Genomic DNA, 27,541 nt, shown 5'->3' on the forward strand with positions numbered 1-27,541 from the left:
TTTCTGTTGCTTATGTCGAGTCGGGTCGTGCTCTGATACGTAACACCAGGGAGATGAACACTTAGTTGCTCTCGTTGTCTTTAATGATTGTTTGGAGTCTTATGAACTCCGTATTATTTGAATAAATATTGTTTATGCTGGATGTGAATTATTTGATAACATTATGTGAATCTTTTCCGGTGCGTAATAAAATGAGAAGTTGAGAAGTTTTGTTTTTGTTCATCTGCATAATGTGTTATGCATCTATTTAAATAATTGAGCAAGTTTAATATGTTTTGAGAAGTGTGACATCCTAATTGCATGTTTATTATTTGAACAAATTACTTTGATTTTATATTAATAAATGCTGGGGAAATTAGAGTGTTACGAGAAACACCAACCTAGCCTTGTTCATAGTTTCATTATGGGCAGTAGGACACATGGGATGCTCAACAAACGTGTACCACACCTTGGACTCTAAGCGCAAATCCATCATTTCACTGTCTTTTCACCTATGTATTAAGATTTCCCATAGATCCAAATATTAAGGCAAACATACATCAGAAAGGAAGATTTTCGTAATATGAAAAAGAAACTTGGATGAGTTATTTGGAATGTAATTATGAAAATTCTATGTGATCTTAAAGATGACTTTGAATTTAGATTGGGGGATGAGAACTCCTTTTTCTGATTTTCCAATTGGTACGAGGTAAGGAAATTAGTGGAGCAAGTTATTTATTTATTTATTTGTACAAAATAATGTTTACTTGGATGAGAATTGAAACTTTAGTTTATTATATACTAACATTCCCCCGATTATTTGTGACTTCCTGAAAGTGCTTTCTATTTTTTTTTTGTGCCTGACCAATTAACTTGAAAAAGCAATTTAGATGGTATCTACACCACTTGAGATGGCTATAATTGAGTAGACAGACTTTATTTTATTTAGAATATAACAAACAATAACTCTTGGGAGTGGGTGTGACATGTTTATGTTCCTAATAGGTGAATATCGTTCTATGGACGACTTTACATAAACCCCTTCCTATGAGATTGATTTTGTGTTATTGTGGTGTGCTCCGGACGAATCTATATCCTAGATGCAATCAGGATGCTGAGACAATTCAACACTAATTGAGAGATTATGGATTTGCTACTTCCTTTTGAAAATTTATTATTTTCTTGAACCTGCTATTCTACCAAGAGGATAACTTATATGATTGAATTATACAAGATATCCATGATGGCTCAATATTTTTACCTGCTTGCTGGTGGTTGTGGCGCACTAGAAACAAGTTGTGTCTTGCGAATGAAATTGTATCTTCCCATACTTTGAAACTTATCATAGTGAATTATGCTAATCTTCTAGCTAATTAATTTAAAGCATTAATATGTCTCATCAACGAGAACGATCACATGGAATGCACACAAAGATAATAATGTGATTTTGAATGTTGACGACAACAACCTTGGTAATTATAGATTCTTGGGTTTTGGTGGATTGATTTGAAATACCGATGGTGCTTGAGTTCATGATTTAGCGAGTAATATTAGTTATTTAAACATCCTCCATGTTGAGTTGATAGTGTTACATCATGGTTTGTGTATGGCCTGAGAACTTGACATCAAAGACATTACGTGTTATTCTTACTCCAACTCTGCTATCAAACTTATCGCATAGTCTGTTAATGATTGACATCGCTATATCACTATTCTTCACAATATTAAAAAGTTTTCTCTAGGAAATGACAAGTTCAAATATTTCATACTTCCAGGGATGTGAATGTTTGTGGTGACTATCTAGCAAAACGTGTGGCAGATTAGGGGTGGCAAACAGACATGTCTGTCCCGTTTAGGTCTGCATAACAAAAACCCAAAAAAAATAATAGGGCAGAGCGGGGCGTGCATAGTCGAGGGTGCGGTCCTAAAACGAACGTGAAAGTGAAATATAGAGACTAAAAAAAGAAAAATTACAGGAATAAAAATAAAAAACTCGCTAATTTACGGAGACCAAAAGTACACATAATATTAATATATATATATATATATATATATATATATATATATATATATATATATATATATATATATATATATATATATATATATATATATATATATATATATATATATATATATATATATATATATATATATATATATATATAAAAGAGATTTTGTTTATCACTTAGGCTAAAATCGGGAGAATTAGAATTAAGTTAGATTGTATTATAACTCTTTAACTATAAGTAGTGATAGATAAATATCTACCATCAAGTCTGCTTTAGAAACCTTGAGATGGTAACTTATAGTAAAAGTGGCCAAAATAAAAATATTTTAGATGATAATACAAGTTATTTTTATATTACCATGTTATTATGACTTACTATAATTACTCCCTCCGTTCCTTTTTAAGTGTGGTTTTAGAAGAATTTTTTTTTCTATTTAAGTGTCGTTTTATAATTTAATGTTATAATTTATCAATTATATCCTTATTTTCTCAACAACTTCACCTCACATTTTTTAATTAGTTATTGGAAAAAGAGAGTGTATGAATGAATTTATTTGGAAAGAGAAAAATAAATAAGGGTATGATAGGAAAAGTAACTCTAACAATCCACTATTTTGGTTGAAGAGCTTTTTGCCAAAATGACACTTAAAAAGAAACGGAGGGAGTATTAGATAAAAAATACATCTTAATCTAGAAAATTTTTCAACCAATCCTATATATTTCTTACTCACCATAAAAATTTATATTTTTGCCCCAACTTTCATAATAGACATTCGGAAGTATCCATATTTAAAAAAAATTTGATTACTTCCGTAGTTACATCTACGGAAGCGTATAAAACATAGTGAATTTTAGATTTTCTCAATTAATTGTAAAAATCAAACTGAACATTTTATTGTCAAACCCTATCAAAATAGATGTATCTACGGAAGATTTTTCCAATTAATTGAAAATAAATAATTTTTTCAATTATTCAAACCCCATCAAACATTTTCATAGATGTAACTACATAAGATTTTTCCAAATTAATTGAAAATTGGGAATTTTCTCGATTAATTTATAATTTAATTGGAGATTTTTCCAATTAATCGGGAAAAGTGAAAGTTGTGATTTTCCCAATTAATTGGAAAAATCCTAAATTAATTTCTCAATTAATTGGAAAAATCTCAAATTAATTTCTCATTGAGAAAATCCCAAGTTCCGTAGATGCATCTATGAAACACTTTATTTTCAAACCCTATCCAACTTTTTCGTAGATGTATATGTACGAAACATTATGATTTTCCGAATTAATTGAGAAAAATCCCACGTTTCATTAGGTTTTAAGGGATTTCGTAGATGCATCTAAGGATAACACCAAATTTTAAAAAAAAATACTTTCAGAGATGCATCTACAGAAACACGAAGATAATTTTGTCAATTCGGTAGTGCGTCAAATGCCTATGAGGTGGGGTGAGAAGTTTTCTTAATCTAAATAAAAAATTCAAAACCTAATTTAATTTTAAAAAAATAAATAAACAAATATATATTTTAATTTAACATATTTTAAGATAAAATCTACCTTAAGATGCAATTACTCATCAATCTTATTTGTTGTAAAAACAAAATATAAAGCAAACATTAGTATCTCTTAGTGTGGGTATTTTTTTTTTACTATTATAAAAAAAAAAATAGTGCAATTGATTTGTCAAAAAGTATGAAATGGACAAGACAATTTTTTTATAACCTATTTGATGTCGAAATTAATAAGAGAATTAGAGACTAACAAAAACATAAATTTTTATTAGGAACTGAACAAGACAATTTTTTTATACCATGTTTGATGTTGCAATTAACTAGATCTATAACCCGTGCGTTGTACGGATTTAATTAGAATTTTTACATCAATAATTTATATATATAAATTATATGATATGTTTATACTTATTTTAAAGCTATATTAAATATAAATAAAATTTTAAAAATATGAGAATTACTAATAATTTATATATGATAAATTTTCAATTATGTTATTTAAATTTGAAAGATTTGTCATATTTATGTGAATAATACAATATTATATTAAATTATTTATAGATGATATTTGTGATTAATCATTAAATTCACTATACATTTAAGAGTAGATCAATCTAAATTTCAATTATTCTTTTATTGTTTAGTCTATAATTTACAAAACCTAAGAACTTTTTTATTCAATGTCAAGTTCAAAAAACGGTTTAAACCATATATTCTCTATATTTTTTTTTCAAATCATATTATATTTTAATATATTGATTTTTTCTTCGGTGTTACTATGTTAATCAAATAACTTCATTAATATTTTCCTGGGGTATGGAAAACGATTATTTATTATGGGTTAATCATCTTATTAAATTAATTATTTTCATTTCAATAATTAAATTAAAGAAAAAATAATTTTGAAAATTAAAATGAAACTTTAAAGTTATTTTTTTCAATTTCATAGGCATTAATGATTCTAAATTTTATTAAATTAAGTTATTAATATTTTAACGAAGCTATTTTAATTTTTTATTAAATAATGATATTTTGATTATTAAATTTACTTTTATCATAAAAAAATTGCAGATTAGTTGATTAGTTTGTTAGAATATTTAAGAATATGTTAAATTTTAAAGAATTTTATAATATATTAGAATGTTAGTTTGAGTCTTAATTATATGAGTTTAATAGAATATTTAAGAATATGTTAAATTTTAAAGATTAATAAAAAAAATCGACGTAACTGGAAACAATATAGGAATCATACTAAGTTTTATCAATTAGTTTGTATCTTAGAATTTTAATGAACGGATAATTTGTAAAACAACAATTTCATAGTTGTCATTTATAATTCAGTAATAATTCTACTAAAATATAATTAAAAAAATAGTTGAATTGAATAGATATAAAAAACAAACATGAAACCTTACCGGATTAGATAAAAATAGAAAAATCAATTCTCTTTTTGAATCGGTGTTGAATAATTCACTCATTCATCTCATGCTTTGTCAAGTTCTAAAACATTTGTGTGATGAAGAAAAAGAGAGGAATATATCTATTTAAGGAGGAAAGTGAGACAAATTGACCATTTAAAAATAATAAAAGAATATTATGTTATGTTTCCAATACTAACCATTGTTAGCCATTTTAGATAAGATAATTGTTTGAAAAATGATCGTGTGATGAAATGACCAAATAGATATTTATAAAGAATGACAGAAGTATTAATATAAATATGAATTAATATATATCTATATGGGAGTTACAAAATATTTATGAATATATTAATTTATATTTATATTTATATTATATTAATTTATATGAATTGATAAATGAGTGGGTGAAGAATTTGAAAAGAAATATAGAGATAGGAATGAGTTTGGTTTTAAAAAAAATTATAAGGTTGAGTAAATTAAATAATTAATGGAATTACATGGGAGTTACAAAATTAATAAAATTGAATATTTACTAGACGTTTGCCCGTGCGATGCACGGAATAGTAATATATAATTTCATGTTATGAAATAGTTGTACATAATTACATATATGAATTCACTAAAGTTATTTTTAATATAATAAAATATTTTCTAAAATTGATATTTAATTTTATACAAACAGAAAGTAATACGATTAAAAAAAGTATAATTTTATGTATTTTATGCATTATATTCATGCATTAGAAATTAAAATACATCTTTAAAATACCAAAGAAAAATTATATACTCTTATTAATAAAAAAGTTATCTAAAATTAATATTTAATTATAGTGGATATGCAAACAATATGTTAATTAATAAAAATAGTAGAGGCTATAATGGCATTAGTGGGTTTTAATATTTTTTTAGACTACAATTTATTAAAAATGAAAAAAAATTATAACATTGGACATAGATTAATAATAATATAATTATATTTAAAATCTAAAATTTTAAATAATTAACTACTAAAATTTTCTAAATAACTAAAAATAAATAATTTTGGTTAGTAATAAAAATTAGTTTTAGAAATAACAAATAAAGTAAAATTAAATGAATATAAAACTACTAAAATAATAAATAAATAATATAAAGTTATTGGGAGAAATTTAAAAGTTAGTTGAAGAAAATTTATTTTTAATAAATAAGTAATAAAATAAAATCAAATAAAAATATACAATTACTAAAACAACCTTAATTTTGACTAATAAAATAAAAATGCAATAATATTAATAGTTAATATAGTTTGAAAAATAAATTAAAAATATGTGTTAAATAAAATTTAGTTATGTATTTAATTGAAAATAAAAGTTAAAATGAATATAATTAATAAATAAGAAAAATTAACTATCTATATGTAATACATGGGGCCTTCTCAATTGAATAATAAAAGAAGTAAAAAATATATAGAATTTTGAAATTTTTTTTGAATCAATAAAATTTTATTATAATTCAAAAAACAAGGTTAAGTACAAGATGGTGATCAAAACTGATCCAACCAAACAAGGTAAACTAACTCTATATCAAAAGCTTTGCTATGCTATCTCTATACTTCCTATGGTGCCATCCTCTGTACACGATCGCATCCTGTATTCTATGCACAACTTTGTCAACAGGCTGTGGGGTACCAAAGCAAGCATCATTCCGGAATTTCCAGCATTGGTATAGGGTTTCAGCTGCAGCCATCTTCAGCAAGTTTGCTTTCATTCCTTTGCCTCTAGCACTAAGAATGAGCCAATTCAATTCCTGTGTCCAGTCCAAAGGTGTGTGAACAATATTGAGCCATTTCAAAGTATCACTCCAAATAGTCTTCATCACATTGCATTTATAGAATAGGTGGTCTAAAGTTTCAGCTTCCCTGCAAAAGCAACATTGAGTATCTTGAATAACTCCAAATTTTGCTAATCTGTCTTTTGTGGCAAGGCGTCTATGACAAGCAAGCCACAAGCAGAACAAAGCCCTAGGTCTAGCTCTGTTACCTGCAATAACAACAAACCAATTCACAGTTTGGTGATGCTGCATAAGATCCTTATAAATTGTTCCCATTTTGAACTTCTCAGATGAGAGCATCTGCTGCCAACTGTTACTACAGTCTGCAATTTTCAAGGTATAAGTTGCAAGCTAATAGTAAATTTAAAGGTATAGAATAAGTTGCAACATATAGATATAAAATTAATTTGGGTAACTTTTAATTTACTCGACATCTAGATATGAGTTAAATTTCATGAGCCTAACTCAAGGTCATGCAAAAATTTATTAAGACATCAATTTCTTTATTAGAAATATTGTGTAAGGATTTATCAAATTTTATTTAGATTTAAAATCATAAAATTAATATCTATTAAGAATAAAATATGAATAATAAAAGCTAAACACAACCATTTTAAAACGTGTAATTTGTTTCAATACCACATTTCAACAATTTTTTAAAAACTAAATTTTGTGATTTTTCAAGGTATTTACAATTTTTTTTTAAAACTAATAAAAATAAATAGAATTGAAAAAGAAGTAAAACGCTATAAAGTTAAATGATAAAAAGAAAATAAGAATGATAAAAATTAAACAAAATTTTAAATCTTGTACATACCTTTTGTGCTGCTTTCAAATTTGAATATTTATATTTGGAGTTACGTGTAAAATTGGGTCACTAAGAAAATCATAAATAAGGGTGCCATCATGATTTAGGATTGTATATTAGAATATTTATATTTTATATTTTTCATGTTTTAATTCGAATATCAAAAATTAAAAATTCAAATTCTAAAGTAGATTCCAACTAACATTGTCCAAAATACCAAGTGATACCTTATGATATTTTAATTAAAATTATCATAATTATAAAGTAAACTTAAATATGAAATTGATAAATCAATAAGTGAATATTTTTTATCATAATTAGGTGTTAAAATACATTTTATATTTATGATATATGATTTGTATTTATTATTTTAAAAAACTAAGTAATTCAAAATTTAAATGAAAATATGAATAATATAGTAATTATTCTTATTTGACTTTTTTTATTTTTAATTTTTAATTTTTTTTGTGATATTGTAATTATTAATGGTTTTTTATATTATTATTATTATAGTATATTATTTATAATTTTAGAAATTATGAAACTAAATTATATTTTTAATTAAAGTTAAAAGAATGAAGAGTTTTATAACTAAAATACCATTTATAAATAAAATACCCTTTATATTTGTAACAGAAATGTAAATGATTTTATGAGTTTTAATAAATTAATTTATAATTGGAATTGGAATAGAAATATGAAGAATAATAATATTTTTATTTTTATTATTACTTAGGTTTTAATTATTATTATCATTATTATTATTATTATTATTGTTATTATTATTATTAGGCTAAATTACAGTTTTTGTCCCCCTGTTTTTGTATTTTCACGATTTTGGTCCCCCTATTTTCTTTTTAAACAGTTTTGGTCCCCATCCCAATTTTGAACCAACTGTTCATGTACGTACTGTTCATGTACGGATCATGTACTGTTTATGAACAAAATTGGGATGGGGGACTAAAACTGTTTAAAAAGAAAATAGGGGACCAAAATCGTGAAAATACCAAAACAGGGGACTAAAACTGTAATTTAGCCTTATTATTATTATTAAAATTGTTATAAAGATTATTATTATTAAATTTTACTTAGGATTGTTCTAAAGATGCCACGTAGGAATTAAGCATGCTACATAAGATTTAGGGTTAGGTTTGTGTCCAAGATTGTCATGATGACAATCTTAAATTTATATTAAGTAGATAAGATGATTTGACAAAAAAAAAATATATGTTAGGAGACCGAACAAAAACATGAATTTTTGTCCTACTAAAATATCAACATCTTATATTTTATATATAAATAAAAATAAAAATATTATTTAAAAAGTTATATTATTATATTTAATATATAAATTTATCAAATAAAATAGATTAAAAAAATTGATCGTTACCCTCAATTATCAAACAGACTACGATATAAAAAATTATCTGTACTGTTATATAGTATATCGTAATATTCTGTTAACGCATCTAAAGATTATGTTTATTTATTTTCATTATTTTGGTTACAAGTTACAACAAACAACAATTAAAATTAGATTATTTAAATTAAAAAAAAACAAGCCCAATCCATTGTCTCTTTTAAGAATCTTCAAAACCCTAAAACAACGAAACTTATCAGCTACTGCCGTTTCACGATTTCTCCCACTCATCTCCTTCCGCCGTGAAAACCAAAAGCTCGTCGGAAATTGCACGCAGAGCCTCCATCATAGTATGAACGAAACCGCCGCAAACTGTGAGTATCTCAATAACTCCATTTTCTTTCATCACCATTTTCCCTCCACTCCTCAATATCGCGCATCGCAATTTGCCGCATCAATTTAGTATTGTTTCAATCAATCCTCTCATTATCGTATATTTTCTACAGATCTGTACCGATGTATGTGTATCTGTTGTTATTTCTATTCGATTCTCATTCTCCCATCTCTCGTGTTTAGGGTTTTAATCAGTGTAAGAAATTTAGTTCGACGATAATATACTTGCCACCGCAATCATGGCGGATGTTTTAGTTATGAAAGAGATTGAAGACAAAGCGGCGTCTCTCGGAATTGATTTGTCTACTATGTTTGAAATGCATAGGTGACATAGATGAGAGCTATTAGTCGGTCATTCAGATAACTTTCAAGTTTGATAATAAACTTGACACATATAGTGAACACTATGACTAGCCTCACTATTTTATGGCTATTACGATCTAGTAAATCTACCATCCCTGATGGGTAGTTGTCCCTTTATTTGAGAAGTATGTTGTGCAATCTAACCTGCTCATATATCCTTTGAGTATCCTCGACAGAGTTATTGATTTCAATCCCCAACAAGTGGTTACTTTTTAGGAGCTTGTAAGTTACCCTTTCAAAGTAGAAGACTTGGTTAGATCAGAAACTAAGACCTGTTCCTGGTTGATAATTGCAATTTTGGGAAGTTTGTTACTCTTTTCAAGTGAAAGACTTGATTAAAGTAGAAGCTGAGATCCATTCTAGCGGAATATTATAAATAGTAGAAACTTATTATTAATTATTGTTCTCTGTATTGTCATTTATGAGTGGATATTATCTTGTTTACTGCCTTCAATCGTGAGTTGATAGTAATTCGTTTTTTCACTGTTTATTTAAAAAGTATGCACGAATTTGTTAATAGTTTATGGGAAAAAAGAAAATGCACTGACAGTAGTTTTACATTGTCAACCTATGAGAGACATGTATCAGAATAAATTCTATTTTTACATTTAAAAATTAAAATTACATGACAAATTAAAGCATTTTAATTGGTTGTATGTGTAAAATTGTTTTACACTAACACTGCACTATCTTTAAACTCATAGTTTATCGGGTATATTAATAGTTTATTTAAGTAGAATATTTATATATGGTTGATTCTGTAAACTTATTTTTGTGAAATTAATTTTAATTAAAAAATTAATGATTTTTTCCTTCCTTCTCACTTAACCGCCACGAACACTACAATGACTCCACGAGCAGTAAAATTCTCAATCGATCTGTTTTTGTTTCACTCTCTCTTTCTACTTACTCCTCTCTGCGACTTCCCGATCCATCACTGACAAACAATCTTCCAATCCGATGGCGGCGGATGAGGCGTGGTGTGTAGTCACCGGAGGCCGCGGCTTCGCCGCACGACATTTTGTCGAAATGCTAATTCGATTAAACACCTACTGCGTCCGCATCGCCGATTTGGGACCCACCATTGAACTCGAACCCTCTGAACAATTAGGCCTTCTCGGTCAAGCTCTACACTCCGATCGTGCTCAATACGTCTCCGTCGATCTTCGCAACAAGGCTCAACTCTTGAAAGGTATCTTCAAAACATTCTTCTACATAGTTTACATTGATTGATTGATAATTAGCATTGTTAATTATTATTTTTTTAAATCTATGCAGCGTTTGAAGGAGTTGAATCTGTGTTTCATATGGCTGCTCCGAACTCTTCTATTAATAATTATCAGTTGCATTATTCAGTTAGTGTTGAAGGTAAAAACTGTAAAACATTGATATTCTATTGTTGTGTTAACGATTGTTGCTTTCGATCTAACTTAGATGGTTAACGGTTCTTGTTGAAGGAACAAAGAATGTTATTGAAGCATGTGTGGAATTAAAAGTGAAGAGACTCATTTATACTAGTTCTCCAAGTGTTGTTTTTGATGGTGTTAACGCAGTTCATAATGGAAATGAATCATTGCCTTATCCACCTAAGGTATATACTAGCAATTGGGTATGGAAGTAGATTTGAAATGTTTGTTATGGTCTTGAATCTTGATTTGAATCCTATTGTTGTTATCAGCATAACGATCATTACTCGGCAACTAAAGCGGAGGGTGAGGCGTTGGTTATTAAGGCTAACGGGACTGGTGGACTACTAACGTGCTGCATACGCCCTAGCAGCATTTTTGGGCCTGGTGATAAACTCTTGGTGCCGTCATTGGTTGATGCTGCCAGAGCGGGGAAATCCAAGGTAAATGTTGTTGTTCGTTCTTTTGGTAAATGTTTGACGTCTTTTATTGCTTAAATAACTAACCAAACACTCATGGAAATTTCATTTTTATTAGGATATTCTAGATATGTTTTATTGAATATAAAATTAACCACAAGAACAAAATTGGACTAGATTGATAACAAAATTGTTGTTTTTCTTGATGATATTAAGAGGGATATGGAAAAACTTGTTGGGGGACCAATGTGTTTGTGTAACAACTTATTAGCAGAAACTTTCTTAAACCTTTCATTGATGATTTATATTATAATCTTACCAGTTCATTATTGGTGATGGCAATAATGTATATGATTTCACATATGTTGAAAATGTGGCGCACGGCCATATATGTGCTGATCGAGCTTTAGCTTCAGAGGGAAGCGTTTCCGAAAAAGCTGCAGGACAGGTACCATATTACTTTTTTTAGTAATTAATAGACATATAAAATAAGTTTTGGACAACGAAGCTCTTCAATGAATCATTGTTTATTCTTCAGTGGTGTACCCTCTTTATTGAATGATGCTAATATGTCGAAAAGTAGAATCCTTTTATTTGGACAAATGAGGAAACATAAAAAACATACTCGTTGGCAAATACTCGCTAGCTAAACTTTTTTTCCCCGATGATCAGCTTTGCATATTAAGTTTATCAAACCTAGCAATTACTTTAGTGTGTTGTCATGCTGATAAGTATTTGTTATGTAGGCATACTTCATTACAAATATGGAACCTATAAAGTTTTGGGAATTCATGTCTCTGATTTTGGAAGGTCTTGGATATCAAAGGTGATTTCTTTTTTACTGTTAACCTTTAGATCTTTCTTTTTCTTCAATTGATAGCTAATTTGGATTTATCTTATGGCATTAACAACTGTGTAAGTGTTTGAGGGAACTTCTAAAAATAGCATATGATATCTTTTAAGCTGTTTTTAACTTATTTCAATAAGCCCTCCAAGGGTGACTTATAGTTTACAACTGCTATATGAAAATAATTTAACTATATTCACACTTTGATTTTAGAAATAACTTATACATAAATCCTTATATAAGAAGCACTTATTCAATACATTCTTAATTAAGTTGTTTATTTATCCAAATGCATCCTTAATTAATGTAAGCACTTGATTGTGTTTTTTTAGCCTAACTCACACTTATACCCATGAGAATATTGGTTTTCTATTATAAACAGTCACTCATTTACATTATTTTTTTGAGGAATAAGGAATGCATTTGTGGTTTTTCTTCCAAATAAACAAATACAAATTTAATTAATGATTTATGGTGCTGTTTGGTCAGTGTCCGTCCTTTGTTATCTGAGATATGTAACTTGCAGGCCAAGAATAAAGATCCCTGCATTTGTTGTCATGCCAATTGCACATTTGGTGGAGTTGATATATAGGCTTCTTGGCCCATATGGGATGAAGGTGCCTCAGCTAACCCCGTCAAGAATAAGGCTCTTATCCTGCACCAGATCTTACGATAGCTCAAAAGCAAAGGATCGCCTTGGCTATGTACCTGTTGTAACTCTACAGGTTCTGTGACGTTTCAGAAAAGTATTTGTGCCGTTTTAACTCCCCACATTTCTGCTTCTGAACTGTATTGAGAATTTGAGATGCTCATATGGTGACAATAAAAAAGTTGCTTAGAAATTTCATCAAAGTCTGATGTTGCTAATTTCATGCACGAACCATGTGATTATATTGTTGTTCTTGTTTTGAAAAAAATAATGAGATGCTCACTCTTTCCTATAACACAAAACTACTGATAATTTGGAGTTAAGACTCATCTAAATATGTTCAGAAATCAAGTATGGGACATGATTCTAAAATGTATGATGTTTATGGGAACAAACTACAAAGGTTCTTATATTACATCTATTGCACTGAGTATATATGTCAACCCCACTTCTTGCACGGTGTTCTTCACATGTAATTAAGGGATTATACTTTATCTTGCAGGAAGGCTTGCGGATGACAATTGAATCATACCCACATTTGAGGGCTGAAAATCAAGTTACGTCTAAAAGAGAAGGTCCCTCCAAAGCTTCTGTATATCTTGGAAGTGGAAGAGGTATGAATAATCGACGATACTCTTCTAACATCTTTGTTTGTGATATCTGGAATTGCCATTTTTGTTTTGATTTTACTGTTGTAAAGTAGACACATAGCTACTGCTCTTCGATTATTTTATTAGAAGGCCGAGTGGCTTTGAAACTATTAATAGGTTAAAATTGCAGATTTCAGACATGTGAAAGACATATTCCAAGATAAATATTAGATTAAAATTGCAGATATAACATAAGGAAGTTGAAGTTTAGGATTCCATATATCTTATCTTGTTATGTAGCATTGCATTTTAAATTTTAAAATTGTAATAAAACATGTATATTTTTTACGGACAGTCTCTAGGAAGACTGAAGCATTTGGAACTCTTAAAGTTCAGATTCTGGAGCTGGTATTTCTAACGAAATCCATTATCATTCCTAAACTTTTTTACCGGGCATCTTCTACTTACTATACAAACTCATCAGTGTAACTAGCTAATGCTAAGAGTTGTATTACAGTTTTCATTTATTTATTTAGTAGTTTTAATTGGTCTACAATTTGCAGTTGCGGACACTTTACTTTGGAAGGATAAAAAGCAAACTTTCACCACATTGTTAGTCTTGATAGCAATATATGTCAACTTCATTGCATCTGAGAATACCTTCGTTACTGCTCTTGCAAAGCTTCTAATTTACTCATCAATCGGTTTATTCGTTCATGGCATTTTTCCTGCAAAAATGTAAGTAAAATGTCTACCAATGAGTTTACCAGATTGTCAATTAACCTTTTATGTTGTCATAATGTCTTTAACTTGTCCAATGATGTACTACTAATATAGTAACTATTGTTGGCAAGTGTCTCCTATTTTAGGAGGAAGTACTATGTTTAGTGTTGTATATATGTTATTTTACGCGTGTTGCTTTATTTAATTTGTTTATATTTTTTCATAGTTTCCTTTTGATGCAGTTTCAAATATTTAAGATGATATACATAGTGTAAAAATATAATTGACTGTGCAGAGTAATTCCTTATTTAGGAAATAATCTGTCTCTCTCAAAAAATACAAATTCTAACTTTAGTTGCATTTTATGCTTGTTCAGATTGGGGTACACTATTGAGAAAATGCCCCCATCATGGTTTCATTTATCAGAAGATAGGTCAAATCGAATTGCTCGCAGAGTAGCCCCATCTTGGAATTTTGCTGTGAGTGCTTTAAAATCTATCGCAGAAGGGAATAATTCGGTGTTGTTCTTCAAGGTATGCACAAAAATCTCTTGCATCAAAATTTTATATGTAGTCAATCTTACATAGACGTGACACATCTCTCCCTTGTGATCAATAGGTTGTTTTCTCTATGCTCATTCTTAGCTTCCTGGGAGCATTTTCACTTCATAACTTGTATACTATAGGTACTCTCCCATTTTCTGTCTCATGTTGTTTGTTTTATTTGAATTCACAATGCTTGGATGAGAATGATACTAGTTTGTTTCTTGTCTTTGTTTCAGGACTTTCCTTAGCATTTATAGCTTTCTATGTTTATGAAAAGAAGGAGGAAGACATTGACAGCATAGTTATAAAAACACATACTTTAGGGTGCAAGTTGAAATCTGATATCACAAAGAAGTTTCTTACTTCAACGAAGATTGATTGATAGTTTTTTTCCTTCTTTCGATCCTGGTTGGTAAAACTGATTGATAGCTTCTAGCCCTAGATTTTTCTTAGATGAGTGGGCTGATGCATCTTCATTTACTCCACGTCCGAGTTCTTTGTATCATTGTACAATTATTGTAATGTAATTTGAAATTTTGTAGCAACCTTTGAGTAGGTTGCATCAAAACCTGTCATATAACCTCGCCCATAAATCACAATTTACTTTCATATTTCTTAGTATCATTTAGATAGTTACAGTATTTATGAATAAGAAATACATGACATTTCTAATTTTGAATGAGCTGGCTTGACCTAGCTCGGTTAATCTATTGATGAAATATACGTGAAAAGCTTGTCTAAGTTTAAGGCAGAACGTTAACCAGGCTTCGTTTCTAACGTTCCTGGTTATGTTAAGTTTTAATGGTTGATTTATATGGATTAACACAACTCATTCTGTAAAAATACAAGCATACCTTTTGTTTGTTCATAGCATTTCTATTTTTCCTCTAAACATTACTCATTTCTTGCTTTTTGTTTAATTAATATTTATTGTTGTTTGAAAGGATGGATATCGAGCTTTTGAAAAGCTAGGCATACCGGGAGTTGGTCCAGTGATGATTCGTGCTGGACTTGGTAGGGAAGAACCACGGTTCGATCTCCCGAAAAAACTAGGCATATGGTTAAAGTGGACTTTTGATTTTCTTCATATGTTTTGGGACTTGAGTTTTGTATAAACATACTTTCATTATTTACCCTGTTTGTGGTTGAATTTTTGTGTGTAAAAATCTAATTTTTGAGACAGAAAAAGTGTCGGTATTTAAACTTTTGATTGTCTTCGTATGATGTGTGACTTAGGGTTTAAGGTTTATTGATGAATTCTTATGTAAATCTGTTTCTTAGGACAGATAAAGTGTTGATATTTAATTAAACTTTTCTAACCTCGTTAACAAAACACAGTTAACAAAACACAATAATAGTCAAAGTTGTTCTTAGTAGTCTTTGTAAATATATTTCTACTTCAGTAAATTCAAAGCTGTTCTTAGGAGTCTTTGTAAATACTCCCTCCGTTCCTTTTTAAGTGTCGTTTTAGAAGAATTTTTTTGTTCCTATTTAAGTGTCGTTTTATAATCTAATGTTATAATTTGTCATTTATACCCTTATTTTCTCAATAACTCCACCTCAAATTTTTCAATTAGTTATTGGAAAAAGAGAATGTATGATTGAATTTATTTGGAAAGAGAAAAATAAATAAGGGTATAATAGGAAAATTAACTATAATAATCCACTATTTTGGTTGAAGAGCTTTTTGCTAAAACGACACTTAAAAAGGAACGGAGGGAGTATATTTCTAGACGCACTTTAAATCATCTGATCCTTTGTAAATCAATTTTGTTAAAAATTGATTCAGAAATGCATCTCTATACTTTTTGAGGGTATATTCGAATATGCATATCTGAAAACATTCCCGAACCAATTTACTAAGCATTTTTCATTGAGATGGTTTATCTAACCATTCAGTGATACTTTTCAGCAAAGCATCTCCATACTTTTCTGGGTGTATTTGGAGATGAATATCTGAAAACATTCTTGAACCAATTTACAAAATATTTTCCATTGAGATTGTTTATTTAACCAGTCATTGATATTTTCGGAGATGTATATCCGAAAATGTCAAGCGAAAAAATAAATATAACACCACCTTGCATGATTACCTCTCCCACACTTTATACCTCCTCCATAATCCAAAACCCTTAAAAAAAGAAAATTTCTTCACCCACCTCCTAACCTTCTTGCTCACCCCTGGTGAATTTACAACGCTACCCCTTGTTTCGGAAGTTCATTTCCGCAAAGGTACTTTTTTTTGAAAAAAAGGTGTTTTCGAAAATGTATCTCCGAAAAAGTATTTTTTTTAATATAAAATATTGATTTCGGAGATGCATCTCCGAAATAGTTATTTTTCAGAAAATGTGGTGTTTTCGGAAGTTCATCTCCGAATTCACGCCCCCTTGGAGGAATTCGGAAATGCACTTCCGAAAAAAGGCCTGGACAGAAGAAAAATAACAAACAAGAACGATTCGCTTTATTTAATCGGAGGAAGACGATGGAGGAGACGCTGCAACAGGTTAGAAAGTCTTGATCCTCTAGAAATCCATACCACATTGTAACTTACCAACATAATAAACAACAACAAAAAACTTATGAGCAAACTATACTTACATCATAGTGGTGTAGATCCTTATCAGCCACTCGCAACTGAAAATGATTAGCACGAACTTGAATTTTTCCTTCCCAATTTTCCTTCTGAGACGACGGAGCCGACTCTAGAGTAGCCTTCTGTTTTACTTCGGCAGTCAGGCTCTCGATGGAGATCAGAGCTGAACTCAAGGAAGCAACCGGCGCTGCGACAGATGGAACAAACGACGCTGAAACAGATGGACGAACAACCGGAGCTGCAACAACAAACGGAGGAGAGGTAACCGGGGCCGGAGCATATGACGGAGGAGGTGGATGTCCGGAGGAAGAAGGATTGGAGGTACGTCCACCGCGAGAGCCACGACCACGACCACCACGGCCTGATCTTGCAGCATTGATGGATGATTGTTGAGAATGTGCAGGAGATGGTTGACTCCGGCGATTTTCGGGATGATTTCCTCCACCGCGGAGAGACATTGTGATGAAAGCAGTAACAAGAGATAAAAAACGTTAAAGCAAAGAAGAAGACTTAGGATAAAAAATGATTTGGGATATTTTGAAAGAAAATTGGGTGAGAAGCTTTTAAATAGGAAATTGTTTTAGAAGTTAACCGTCTGAGAGTGGTGGGGAGAAGGAAAAGGGAACTTCGAAATTTCAAAAGGTTTTTTTATTCTTTTAAATAGGGTGTGGTTGTGGAGCTTCCCAATTTTTGTTACGTAGGCTTTTAAGTAGGAAAGTGTTACCACATTTCTTAGAAGGTAACCGTCTTAGAAGGCTTACGTAGGCATATGTGTCCACATTTCTTACCTGATTGTAAAAAATAAATGAATTTTGATGCATTTCGGAAATGCATTTCCGAAATATAAAAAAAAATTTAAAAAAAAACTTCGGAGATGAATCTCCGAAGCAGGGTAAGTTGGGAATTTCGCTGGGGGTGACCCCCATAGGAAGGTGGGTAAAGAAAAAATCTAAAAAAATCCATTTTCAATCAACTTTTCGACTCTAAATTATCATTCTTGAATTTTATCACATCAAAGGGAGAAAAAAACTGCAATTTAAATAAAGTTCATTCATTTCATCTTTCATATTGCATTAATCTTGTTCTTGAGCTGAAAAAGTGAACGTTGAGTCCAGAGATGCATCTCAGAATCTGTCGATTACATGTTTCAGATGTGCATCTCATAATTTTCTTGTTACTGTCATTTTTCAAACTGTTTTTCTGTTTGGTTTGCATTAGATATGGTCCACCTGAATATGTTTCCCAAAGTTGATGCAAGTAATGATGTAAAATCAGATGAAATGAAGGATGATTTTAAATAGGATGAGGTGAAATATGGAGTTAAACCAAGTGTTAGATAGGGTGCTGTCGAGATAGATGTTAGTCAACAATTTCGAAATGAACAATTGTTTACTGCTCATGAGCATATGCTTCAATGTATACACATGGAGGCCAGAAAATTGAGGTTTGGATTTGAAATCTGATGGTCTGACAATACTTCTAATAAAAGGTGTCGTATCCTAATTTTGTCCAGACTTTTTAATTTCACTAATATTTGAATTCAATTGTCTCCATTCACTTGCATTCTACACTCTTAGCACTAATTTAGATTATTTCTCATTTTTATATTTAGTATCATTTTCCTTAACATTTAATTGGAACTTTTATGAATTTATTTTTGTACCATTAAATGATCATATTATTTCTTTCTTGCATCATAAATAATTTTCATTCTCTTTGAATGTCAACTTTTTTCTTTAAGAGATGAAAGTGGCAGTCAAAATTTCATTGATTTAATTAATCATATTTACTCAAAAAATCGCTAACTATTGCATTTTGATGTCTTAAGTTTTGTCTGTCATGATCTTAAACATTGTAGGTACGAGTTCCGTGATAGTGAGATTATAAGAATTGCACTAGATGTTGGATAAAGCAGATTGAATGAAGGATCTATGTATAGGCTTATCTGTCATAATTTTGTTAAGAATACATGGGACATTGGTTGCTTGTATATCTTTCAACTCATTTTCTTCAAAGACATCAGATCAAGATTCTCATCTTCTGTTGAGGTTATTGGCATTGTTAGAATTCCCACTTTCTCTAGTATAGTTGTAGGAATGGGGATTTTGCAAATATTTATTGGTTTTGTGTTACTATTGAGGTTGTTTGTTGTTGTTTTTCCAAGTTTCTATGGATGTTTTTCAAAACACATGTTGTTTAAGACAATGGAGCCACTATGATCATAATTGGTACTTATATGTCTTTATATGTGATGATGTTACAATTCAAGGATCTTGGGGTTTGATTGTTTCTTTTATGTAAAAAATGGTGAGAGATCAAGAACGCACGAAGAGAAGACTGAGGAACGCAAAACAAAACAAAAATCACCAATAAGAAGTTACAAACACCTTCATGACACATGAGAAAATTGGAAATGCGACTCCTAGAACATGGATCAACACAAGACGTGGAACGAAAAAGTAGAGAAAGAGAAATAATAGATTACACAGAGGGAGGAGGGGATGGTAAGGAAGAGGTTAGAAGGCGGAAGGAGAGAGACAATATGACTCAAATATCAATGATTATTGATCTTGTTGTAATTCTTGGAGAGATTTTTCGATATTTGAACCATTGATCTTTAATATAAAGTCTAAGTCTGACCTGTAACCTATCATAGACTTAGTTTTAGACATAAGTTTGGCCTTTTTAAAGGCCAGATTGGTTTACTAGCCTACTTAAAAGCCTATTTTTTTTAATATTAGTTAATAAGAAAGTCAACTAATGTTTAAATAGAATAACAAATTAAAAGATCAATGAGACTAAATGTTTGTTTGATTGACTTATTCAAGTTTATCTAATAGATTAAATTTTGTGATACTATTTATTTGGGAGAATTTATAAAAACAACTTGTGACACTGTTCATAATTTTTTTTATTTTATTATCATAAGTTATTTAAGATAACAAAACTTTATTTATATATTTTAATTCTAACTACAAAATAAAATATATTCAGGCATTAAACATGACCTAATCCTTCATGATGAGCTGATAGTTTTACATCATGGTTTGTGTATGGCCTAGGAGTTTGACATCAAAGATATGATGTGTAATTCTCACTCTAATTCTGCTATCAAACTTATCTCAGAGTCTGTTAATGATTGACATCACTATGCCGCAACTCTTCACAATATTAAGGAGTTTTTTTTTAGGGAATGACGAGTTCAAATATTTCATACTTTTAGGGAGGGGAATGCTTATGCCGACTATCTTGCAAAACATGTGGATGATATGACGTACTTGTCTTTTGCATAACCTCTTGTAGTAACCATCACTATTCTGCCAGCTAATTAGGGGTGGCAAATAAGTATGTTCATCCCATTTAGGCCCGCACAACAAAAAACTCAAAAAAATGGGACGGAGCGAGCATAATTGAGGGTGCAATAATAAAATCTTAACCGCCCCGCACTAAAAATTAGGGTAGGGGCGGCCAACAAATATTGCACTTTTTATGCCTAAAAATACTAAATTTATGTTATTGTCCGTGTCCAAAAAACCAATAAAAAATAGGGCGAGATGAGATAGTCACATTAGAAGGTTGGAAGCTAAACCTTTGACTTGTTCTACACTAAAGCGCGGGTAAAACAAATATGCCCAACCGGACAAGTTTTATCACCCCTATAGCTTACCCTAACACTATGTACAATGGTGTGTGGATTCAACACTCTAATTTTTTATTTTTTACACTCCACATCATCTTCTCTCTCTTCCACCTAATAATTCAACACTCATTCAACTTTTACTCACTACAATGATTTTTGTTTAATAAAATTCAACACCCTACCCCACCACTTTTATTTCGTATTTTCTTTTATGTTTTTGTTTTTATGATTATATATTAATAACAATTATTAATTGAAATTAAATTAAAATAATTAAGAGTTAAATATTTTTTTTCTAATTTAATAACTTATTTGAATTTTATTTTTCTAATTTTATATTTTAGTAGAATTTTGGGTGTTAAAAGGTTATTATTGAGATGTATTTTACTAAAAAGATTGTTAGTGCTACAAACAAGATTTTACTCGAGGCTAAATAGAAAAATTAGAGAGAAAAATCTCAATTTTTTTCCATGTTCAAATCTAATAAACCAAGTATCTATTTATAGAGGAAAAAAATAATAAATTTTAATAAAAATAAAAAAAATAAAAAAATTGACTTAAAATAATTATTTTAAATAATTAAAGTGAGATAAAAATCTAAACAATTACAATTTACAATAATCAATAAGATTTTGCAAAGTATTATAGTGGACCTCACTTCCTCTTCATTCAACATGTTGAATATTTTCAACACAAATTAATCCATGTCATTTTCAACACTTAATTCATCACTCCATTACAACTATTCAACAATTGAATAATTTTTTCAACACCTCCATTATATATAGTCTAATTAGTCTTTATTTTTTAAAAGTAAAAAAAACAAAGTCGTGTTTATTAGTTAAGCTATAATTGTGAGAATTAGAATTAAGTTAGGTTTTATTATAACTCTTTAAGTAGTAGTATATCTACCAACAAGTCTCCTTTAGAAACCATTGTAAATGTAAAAGTGGCTAAAATAAAAATATTTTAGATAATAATAAAAGTTGTTTTATCTTACTATATTATTATGACTTAATACGACTAGTAGATAAAATTTACATTTTAACAAAAAAAAAATTCAAAATCTAATTTAATTTTAAAAAATAAATAAACAACTAATTATTTTAATCTTATATATTTTAAGATAAAATCCATCTTAAGATAAAATTATCTGTGCATATTCTCCCACGAAACTAAGATTAATATCAATTTTATACTTTTTGTGATAACAAAATATATAGCGTACTGTATATATTAGCATTCATTAACTTTTTTTTATTATAAAAAGATTTTAGGTGTGTTTGATTTCCAAAAAAAATTATAGACAGTATATAACAGCAGAACAGAATAATTTTTTATATTATATCGTGTTATTTTTTATATTATATCGTGTTTGATAATCGACGCACTTAACAATTTTTTATCTATTTTATTTAATATATCTATGTATCGTATAATATAACTTTTACCATAATAATTTTTATTAATGTATAAAATATTTATATTCATAAATCAAAATATTAAATAAGGAAACACTATGAAAATAAAATCTTGTTTACTCTAGTTTATTCGATAAATGTATGCATCAAACAAAAATATTACAATTTTATTATAATATTTTTTATAATAAATAAAATAAAATATTAATATTATATTTATACATTAAAATATTAATTAAAAATATTAAAAGTAATATTTAATTTTTTTTTAATAATATGTGTTTGAGACAAAAAAAATTATCCCATAATTTACCAAGAAACACAAATTTATATTTTTGTCACGTCCCTTCTTATATATTTTTGCATAACAGAGTATGCTGTCTTGTCTAATCGCTTGTTTCTTTTAGCAAATCAAATCCACACTTATTTATTTTCATTATTTTTGTGATTACAACAATTAAAATCGGAATATTTAAAATAAAAAAAGACAAGCCCAATCCAGTTTCTCTTTTAAGAATCTTCAAAACCCTAAAACAACGAAACTTATCAGCTACTGCCGTTTCACGCTTTCTCCCACTCATCTCCTTTCGCCGTGAAAACCAAAAGCTCGTCGGAAATTGCACGCGGAGCCTCCATCACCGTATGAACGAAACCGCCGCAAACTGTGAGTATCTCAATAACTCCATTTTCTTTCATTACCATTTTCCTTCCACTCCTCAATACGCGCATCGCAATTTGCCGCATCAATTTATTATTGTTTCAATCAATCAATTTATTATCGTATATTTTCTACAGATCTGTACCGATGTATGTGTATCTGTTGTTATTTCTATTCGATTCTCATTCTTATATCTCTCGTGTTTAGGTTTTTAATCAGTGTAAGAAATTTAGTTCAACGATAATATACTTGCCACCGCAATCATGGCGGATGTTTTAGTAATGAAAGAGATTGAAGACAAAGCGGCGTCTCTCGGAATTGATTTATCTACTATTGATCTCGATTCCATTCATCTCCCACACGGTGAAGACTGTGGCATATTGAGGTATATATATTTATTTACTTCTCTCTTTTTTGTAAATTAAACCCTAGGAAGCAATGTTAAATTACTGATTCTAATGTTTGTGGTGTGCGATGTAGTGATGATGAAGAGGTTTTTCAAGAGGAGAATCTTGAGTTTGATACTGGTTTTGGCAACATTATAGTAGTGGATAATACTCCTGTTGTTACCAAAGAGAAATTTGCAAAGCTTGAAGGTGTTATTAGGAAGATTTTTAATCAGATGGGTGTTATTAAGGATGATGGCTTCTGGATGCCTGTTGATCCTGTCACTGAAAAGACAGTTGGTTACTGCTTCATTGAGTACAATACTCCTCAGGTAAAGGCCACTTTTTTTTAGGTTAAATAAAATGTTTTGGTTATATTGGATGGAGATTGTTCTGATTTAATTCGACGTGGTGTTAATTTGGATGGTTATTTTAGGAAGCTGAGCTTGCGAAAGAGAAGGCCCAGGGATACAAGTTGGATCGTTCTCACATATTTACTGTTAGTATGTTTGATGATTTTGACCGGTTTATGAGAGTGCCGGATGAGTGGGCTCCTCCTCCGAGAAAGGAATATGCCCCAGGGGTAATGATTATAGAATTACATTTTTTTACATCTTTGTATCATTTGTTGTTTTGCTTTAGTTTTTGCTTTCTTAAATTTATTGTTATGATGTAGTTATATGATTAGTTTAGTTTAGTTTTGGGAGACAGTTACTACAGTTTGATACTATAATATTAGGATTATTGGAGGCTATTTGTTAAATTTTTTTACCCAAAATATATTGTCACCACCTTGCTTACAACTTGGTTCTGTTTTTCTTTTGTTTTGATAGTAATTAAATGAAGGTAATTGCATGTTTTTTAATGGACTCCACTCCTAGTTGAATTCCACCTATGATTGGTTTACTTGTGTCATGATTTCTGACATCTTTGCCAGGAGATCTACTAGCATTTTATCAGTACTGATTATCTATGGCCTTCATTTCTCTCACAGGAAAATCTCCAACAATGGCTAACTGATGCTAAGGCCCGAGATCAGTTTGTGATTCGTGCTAGTTCAGATACGGAGGTTTTGTGGAATGATGCTAGGCATTTAAAGCCAGATCCTGTTTATAAACGTGCAGTAAGTGGACATCATATTCCAATGTTTTGTATTATTTGATATTTATCAATGCCCTTTGATTATCAATCTCTTCATCCCTGTACAATGTTCATATATATATTTTTGAATTACAGTTTTGGACTGAGAGTTTTGTACAATGGTCTCCTCTGGGCACATACTTGGCAACAGTTCACCGTCAGGGGGCAGCAGTCTGGGGAGGTGCTACAACCTTCAATCGTCTCATGCGTTACGCTCATCCCCAGGTCTTTTTTTGAGCTTTTCATTATGTTGTTTATACTATGTATTGTTTTATTTACATTAATTTATGTTAATAATAATATAAATAACAGGTGAAGCTAATTGATTTTTCACCTGGTGAGAAGTATTTGGTAACTTATAGCAGTCATGAACCAAGCAATCCCCGGGATGCTAATGTAAGTGTCCTCTCTTTTGCTGTTTCTTTTGAGTTTTTTGTGACATTGTATCTGACATCAACTTTCTTCCTCTAGAGGGTTATAATAAATATATTTGATGTGAGAACTGGTAAAGTGATGAGAGATTTTAAGGGTAGTGCTGATGATTTCGCCATCGGAGGTACCGGGGGTGTCACTGGAGTGTCTTGGCCTGTTTTCAAGTACGATCTCTACCTATCTAGCTTAAATATTTTAGCATTTTTCACTGTCCTTATTTAGTGATGAATTTGTTTTATTGGCTTTGCAGATGGAGTGGTGGAAGGGAAGATAAGTACTTTGCAAGGATGGGGAAGAATGTACTTTCAGTATACGAGGCAGAAACATTTTCTCTCGTTGACAAAAAATCCTTAAAAGTTGAAAATATAATGGATTTCAGCTGGTCACCAACTGATCCAATCATTTCACTGTTTGTTCCCGAGACGGGAGGTGGGAACCAGCCTGCCAGGGTAAAGTTTTGTTATCCTTGGCTTAATGGTCATGTCATGGGTTTTTCTTCTACTCAATAGTTTTATACTAAATAGTTGTATTTTTATATTAACTAAATTTATGTTCTTTAACGATTTTGTAGGTAAGTCTTGTTTCAATCCCCAGCAAAGAAGAACTCAGACAGAAAAACCTTTTTAGCGTCAGTGACTGCAAGATGTACTGGCAGAGCAATGGGGATTACCTTGCTGTTAATGTGGACCGATATACCAAGACAAAGAAAAGTACTTACACTGGCTTTGAGCTTTTCCGTATTAAGGAACGTGACATACCGATTGAAGTTCTAGAGCTTGAGAATAAGAATGATAAGATCATTGCATTTGCTTGGGAGCCAAAGGGACATAGGTTTGCCGTTATTCACGGCGACAACCCTAAGCCTGATATTAGTATCTATTCTATGCGGACTGCTCAGAACACTGGCCGTGTTTCAAAGCTCACTACTCTGAAAGGAAAGCAGGCAAATGCTTTATTTTGGTCTCCTGCAGGCCGCTTCATTGTATTAGCAGGGTTGAAAGGCTTCAACGGACTGTTGGAGTTTTACAACGTTGATGAACTTGAAACCATGGCTACTACTGATCATTTTATGGCAACCGACGTTGAATGGGATCCAACTGGAAGGTATATTGTTTATCCATACAAATGATGATATTGCTGACTAATGCAGCAGATCATGGATAGATTTGTGCAAAACCAGTTAATTATAATTATCCTAGCACTTAAATGTTTGACCTTTTGTTTTTTTACTGATCGTAAGGTATGTTGCAACTGCTGTGACTTCGGTTCATGAAATGGAAAATGGATTCAATATATGGTCTTTCAATGGCAAACATCTTTATCGGATATTGAAGGATCACTTCTTTCAGGTAACTATAATATCATTTGTACTTAAGCATTGCTTGTCTGTGTATTACAATCGATCAAAGAATTATTTGTTTTATGAACAATGTTTAAATGGTTTTAGTTTTGGACATGGTAATTTTCCATTAGTAAATTGATGTTTAAAAGTATAATTTGTTCTACTGCCTTTTCTCTTCATACTAACCAATCTCATGTTTTTTTTTACCTTTCAAATTATAGTTCTTATGGAGACCAAGGCCACCACCCTTCTTGACTCCCGAGAAAGAGGAAGAGATTGCAAAGAACTTGAAGAAGTATAGTAAGAAATATGAAGCAGAAGATCAAGATGTTTCGTTGTTGCTGAGTGAGCAGGAGCGCGAGAGGCGTAAGGTCTTGAAAGAAGATTGGGACAAGTGGGTCAATGAGTGGAAGCTGATGCATGAAGAAGAGAGGTTAGAGAGGATGCATCTGAGGGACGGAGAAGCTAGTGACGAGGAAGAGGAATACGAGGCAAAGGACATTGAAGTTGAGGAGGTAGTTGATGTTACCAAAGAGATCATTCAGTTTGAGTATGGTCAGGAGTGATGTAATGCGGTATGTAGCTGAAGTTGGTGGTATTAAACCATTTTATTTATTTGACCAGGCGTTGTAGCTAGTTGGGCAGTGTCTCTGTGTTCATCTTTGTAGACCCAATTTTGTAGTTTTTCCATTCCTTTTTTAGAACCGGATTCCCTTTTTCTTCATAAAATTGAACGTGATAGACAATTTTTGTACCTTTTTTCAGACACAAGTCTGTTAACTTATACCATGCCATCTTAGCACTTTCTAATGCATGAAGAAATTTGTTTTAATACTATTATTGTATTCAAGGAGGTCAATGCTATATTGGACTGTCAATTTTATTTCACTTCCAATTATTTTCCATTTGTTTTCTTTTGTATTGTGCAAAAGTTATTGTTAACCACCACACCTGTCTGGGCAACAATTAAAAAACCCGTAAGCTATGGGGAAAATTGGACCAGTGTCCCAAACCTGATTTTAAAGTTTTAAGTTTGAACAACAGTTGGTAATTATCACTCATTTTTTTGGGAGTGGTAATGTTTTGTTGAC

The 27,541-nt window shown here is 30.4% G+C and overlaps 3 protein-coding genes across 3 annotated transcripts; 2 read left to right on the top strand and 1 right to left on the bottom strand.

Annotated features, from left to right (window-relative positions):
* Window positions 1–6,483: 6,483 nt before the first annotated feature.
* LOC131657737 (uncharacterized) lies at window positions 6,484–7,169 on the bottom strand. Its single transcript, XM_058927101.1, has 2 exons — window positions 7,163–7,169; window positions 6,484–7,058 (listed from the first exon to the last, which is right to left on the bottom strand). Exons 1-2 carry the CDS (start codon window positions 7,167–7,169, stop codon window positions 6,484–6,486), a joined length of 582 nt encoding a protein of 193 aa, XP_058783084.1.
* A 3,450-nt stretch (window positions 7,170–10,619) lies between these two features.
* LOC131655203 (3beta-hydroxysteroid-dehydrogenase/decarboxylase-like) lies at window positions 10,620–15,220 on the top strand. The gene is made up of 12 exons (XM_058925096.1): window positions 10,620–10,851; window positions 10,938–11,027; window positions 11,117–11,250; window positions 11,338–11,508; window positions 11,807–11,932; window positions 12,231–12,310; window positions 12,858–13,056; window positions 13,483–13,594; window positions 14,134–14,308; window positions 14,670–14,826; window positions 14,912–14,978; window positions 15,075–15,220. Exons 1-12 carry the CDS (start codon window positions 10,620–10,622, stop codon window positions 15,218–15,220), a joined length of 1,689 nt encoding a protein of 562 aa, XP_058781079.1.
* Window positions 15,221–22,989: 7,769 nt separating this feature from the next.
* Window positions 22,990–27,333, top strand: LOC131660710 (eukaryotic translation initiation factor 3 subunit B-like). Its single transcript, XM_058930005.1, has 12 exons — window positions 22,990–23,156; window positions 23,358–23,535; window positions 23,631–23,868; window positions 23,973–24,119; window positions 24,531–24,659; window positions 24,773–24,901; window positions 24,989–25,072; window positions 25,148–25,272; window positions 25,359–25,557; window positions 25,680–26,212; window positions 26,349–26,457; window positions 26,672–27,333. The coding sequence occupies exons 2-12, from the start codon at window positions 23,414–23,416 to the stop codon at window positions 27,014–27,016; spliced, it is 2,160 nt and encodes a 719-aa protein (XP_058785988.1). The 5' UTR covers window positions 22,990–23,156; window positions 23,358–23,413; the 3' UTR covers window positions 27,017–27,333.
* The last annotated feature ends 208 nt before the right edge of the window (window positions 27,334–27,541 follow it).

This window comes from Vicia villosa, linkage group LG3 (genome assembly GCF_029867415.1).
Source record: "Vicia villosa cultivar HV-30 ecotype Madison, WI linkage group LG3, Vvil1.0, whole genome shotgun sequence".
NCBI lineage: Eukaryota > Viridiplantae > Streptophyta > Magnoliopsida > Fabales > Fabaceae > Vicia > Vicia villosa.

Bases quoted from the DNA above. Each gene is read 5' to 3' on its own strand.
- LOC131655203 (XM_058925096.1), top strand. From the start codon at position 10,620: ATGGCGGCGGATGAGGCGTGGTGTGTAGTCACCGGAGGCCGCGGCTTC. The intron at 11,251-11,337 runs GTATATACTAGC...TGTTGTTATCAG, and splicing joins CATTGCCTTATCCACCTAAG to CATAACGATCATTACTCGGC. The intron at 11,509-11,806 runs GTAAATGTTGTT...TAATCTTACCAG, and splicing joins CCAGAGCGGGGAAATCCAAG to TTCATTATTGGTGATGGCAA.
- LOC131660710 (XM_058930005.1), top strand. From the start codon at position 23,414: ATGGCGGATGTTTTAGTAATGAAAGAGATTGAAGACAAAGCGGCGTCT. The intron at 23,536-23,630 runs GTATATATATTT...TGTGCGATGTAG, and splicing joins GAAGACTGTGGCATATTGAG to TGATGATGAAGAGGTTTTTC. The intron at 24,660-24,772 runs GTAAGTGGACAT...TTTGAATTACAG, and splicing joins ATCCTGTTTATAAACGTGCA to TTTTGGACTGAGAGTTTTGT.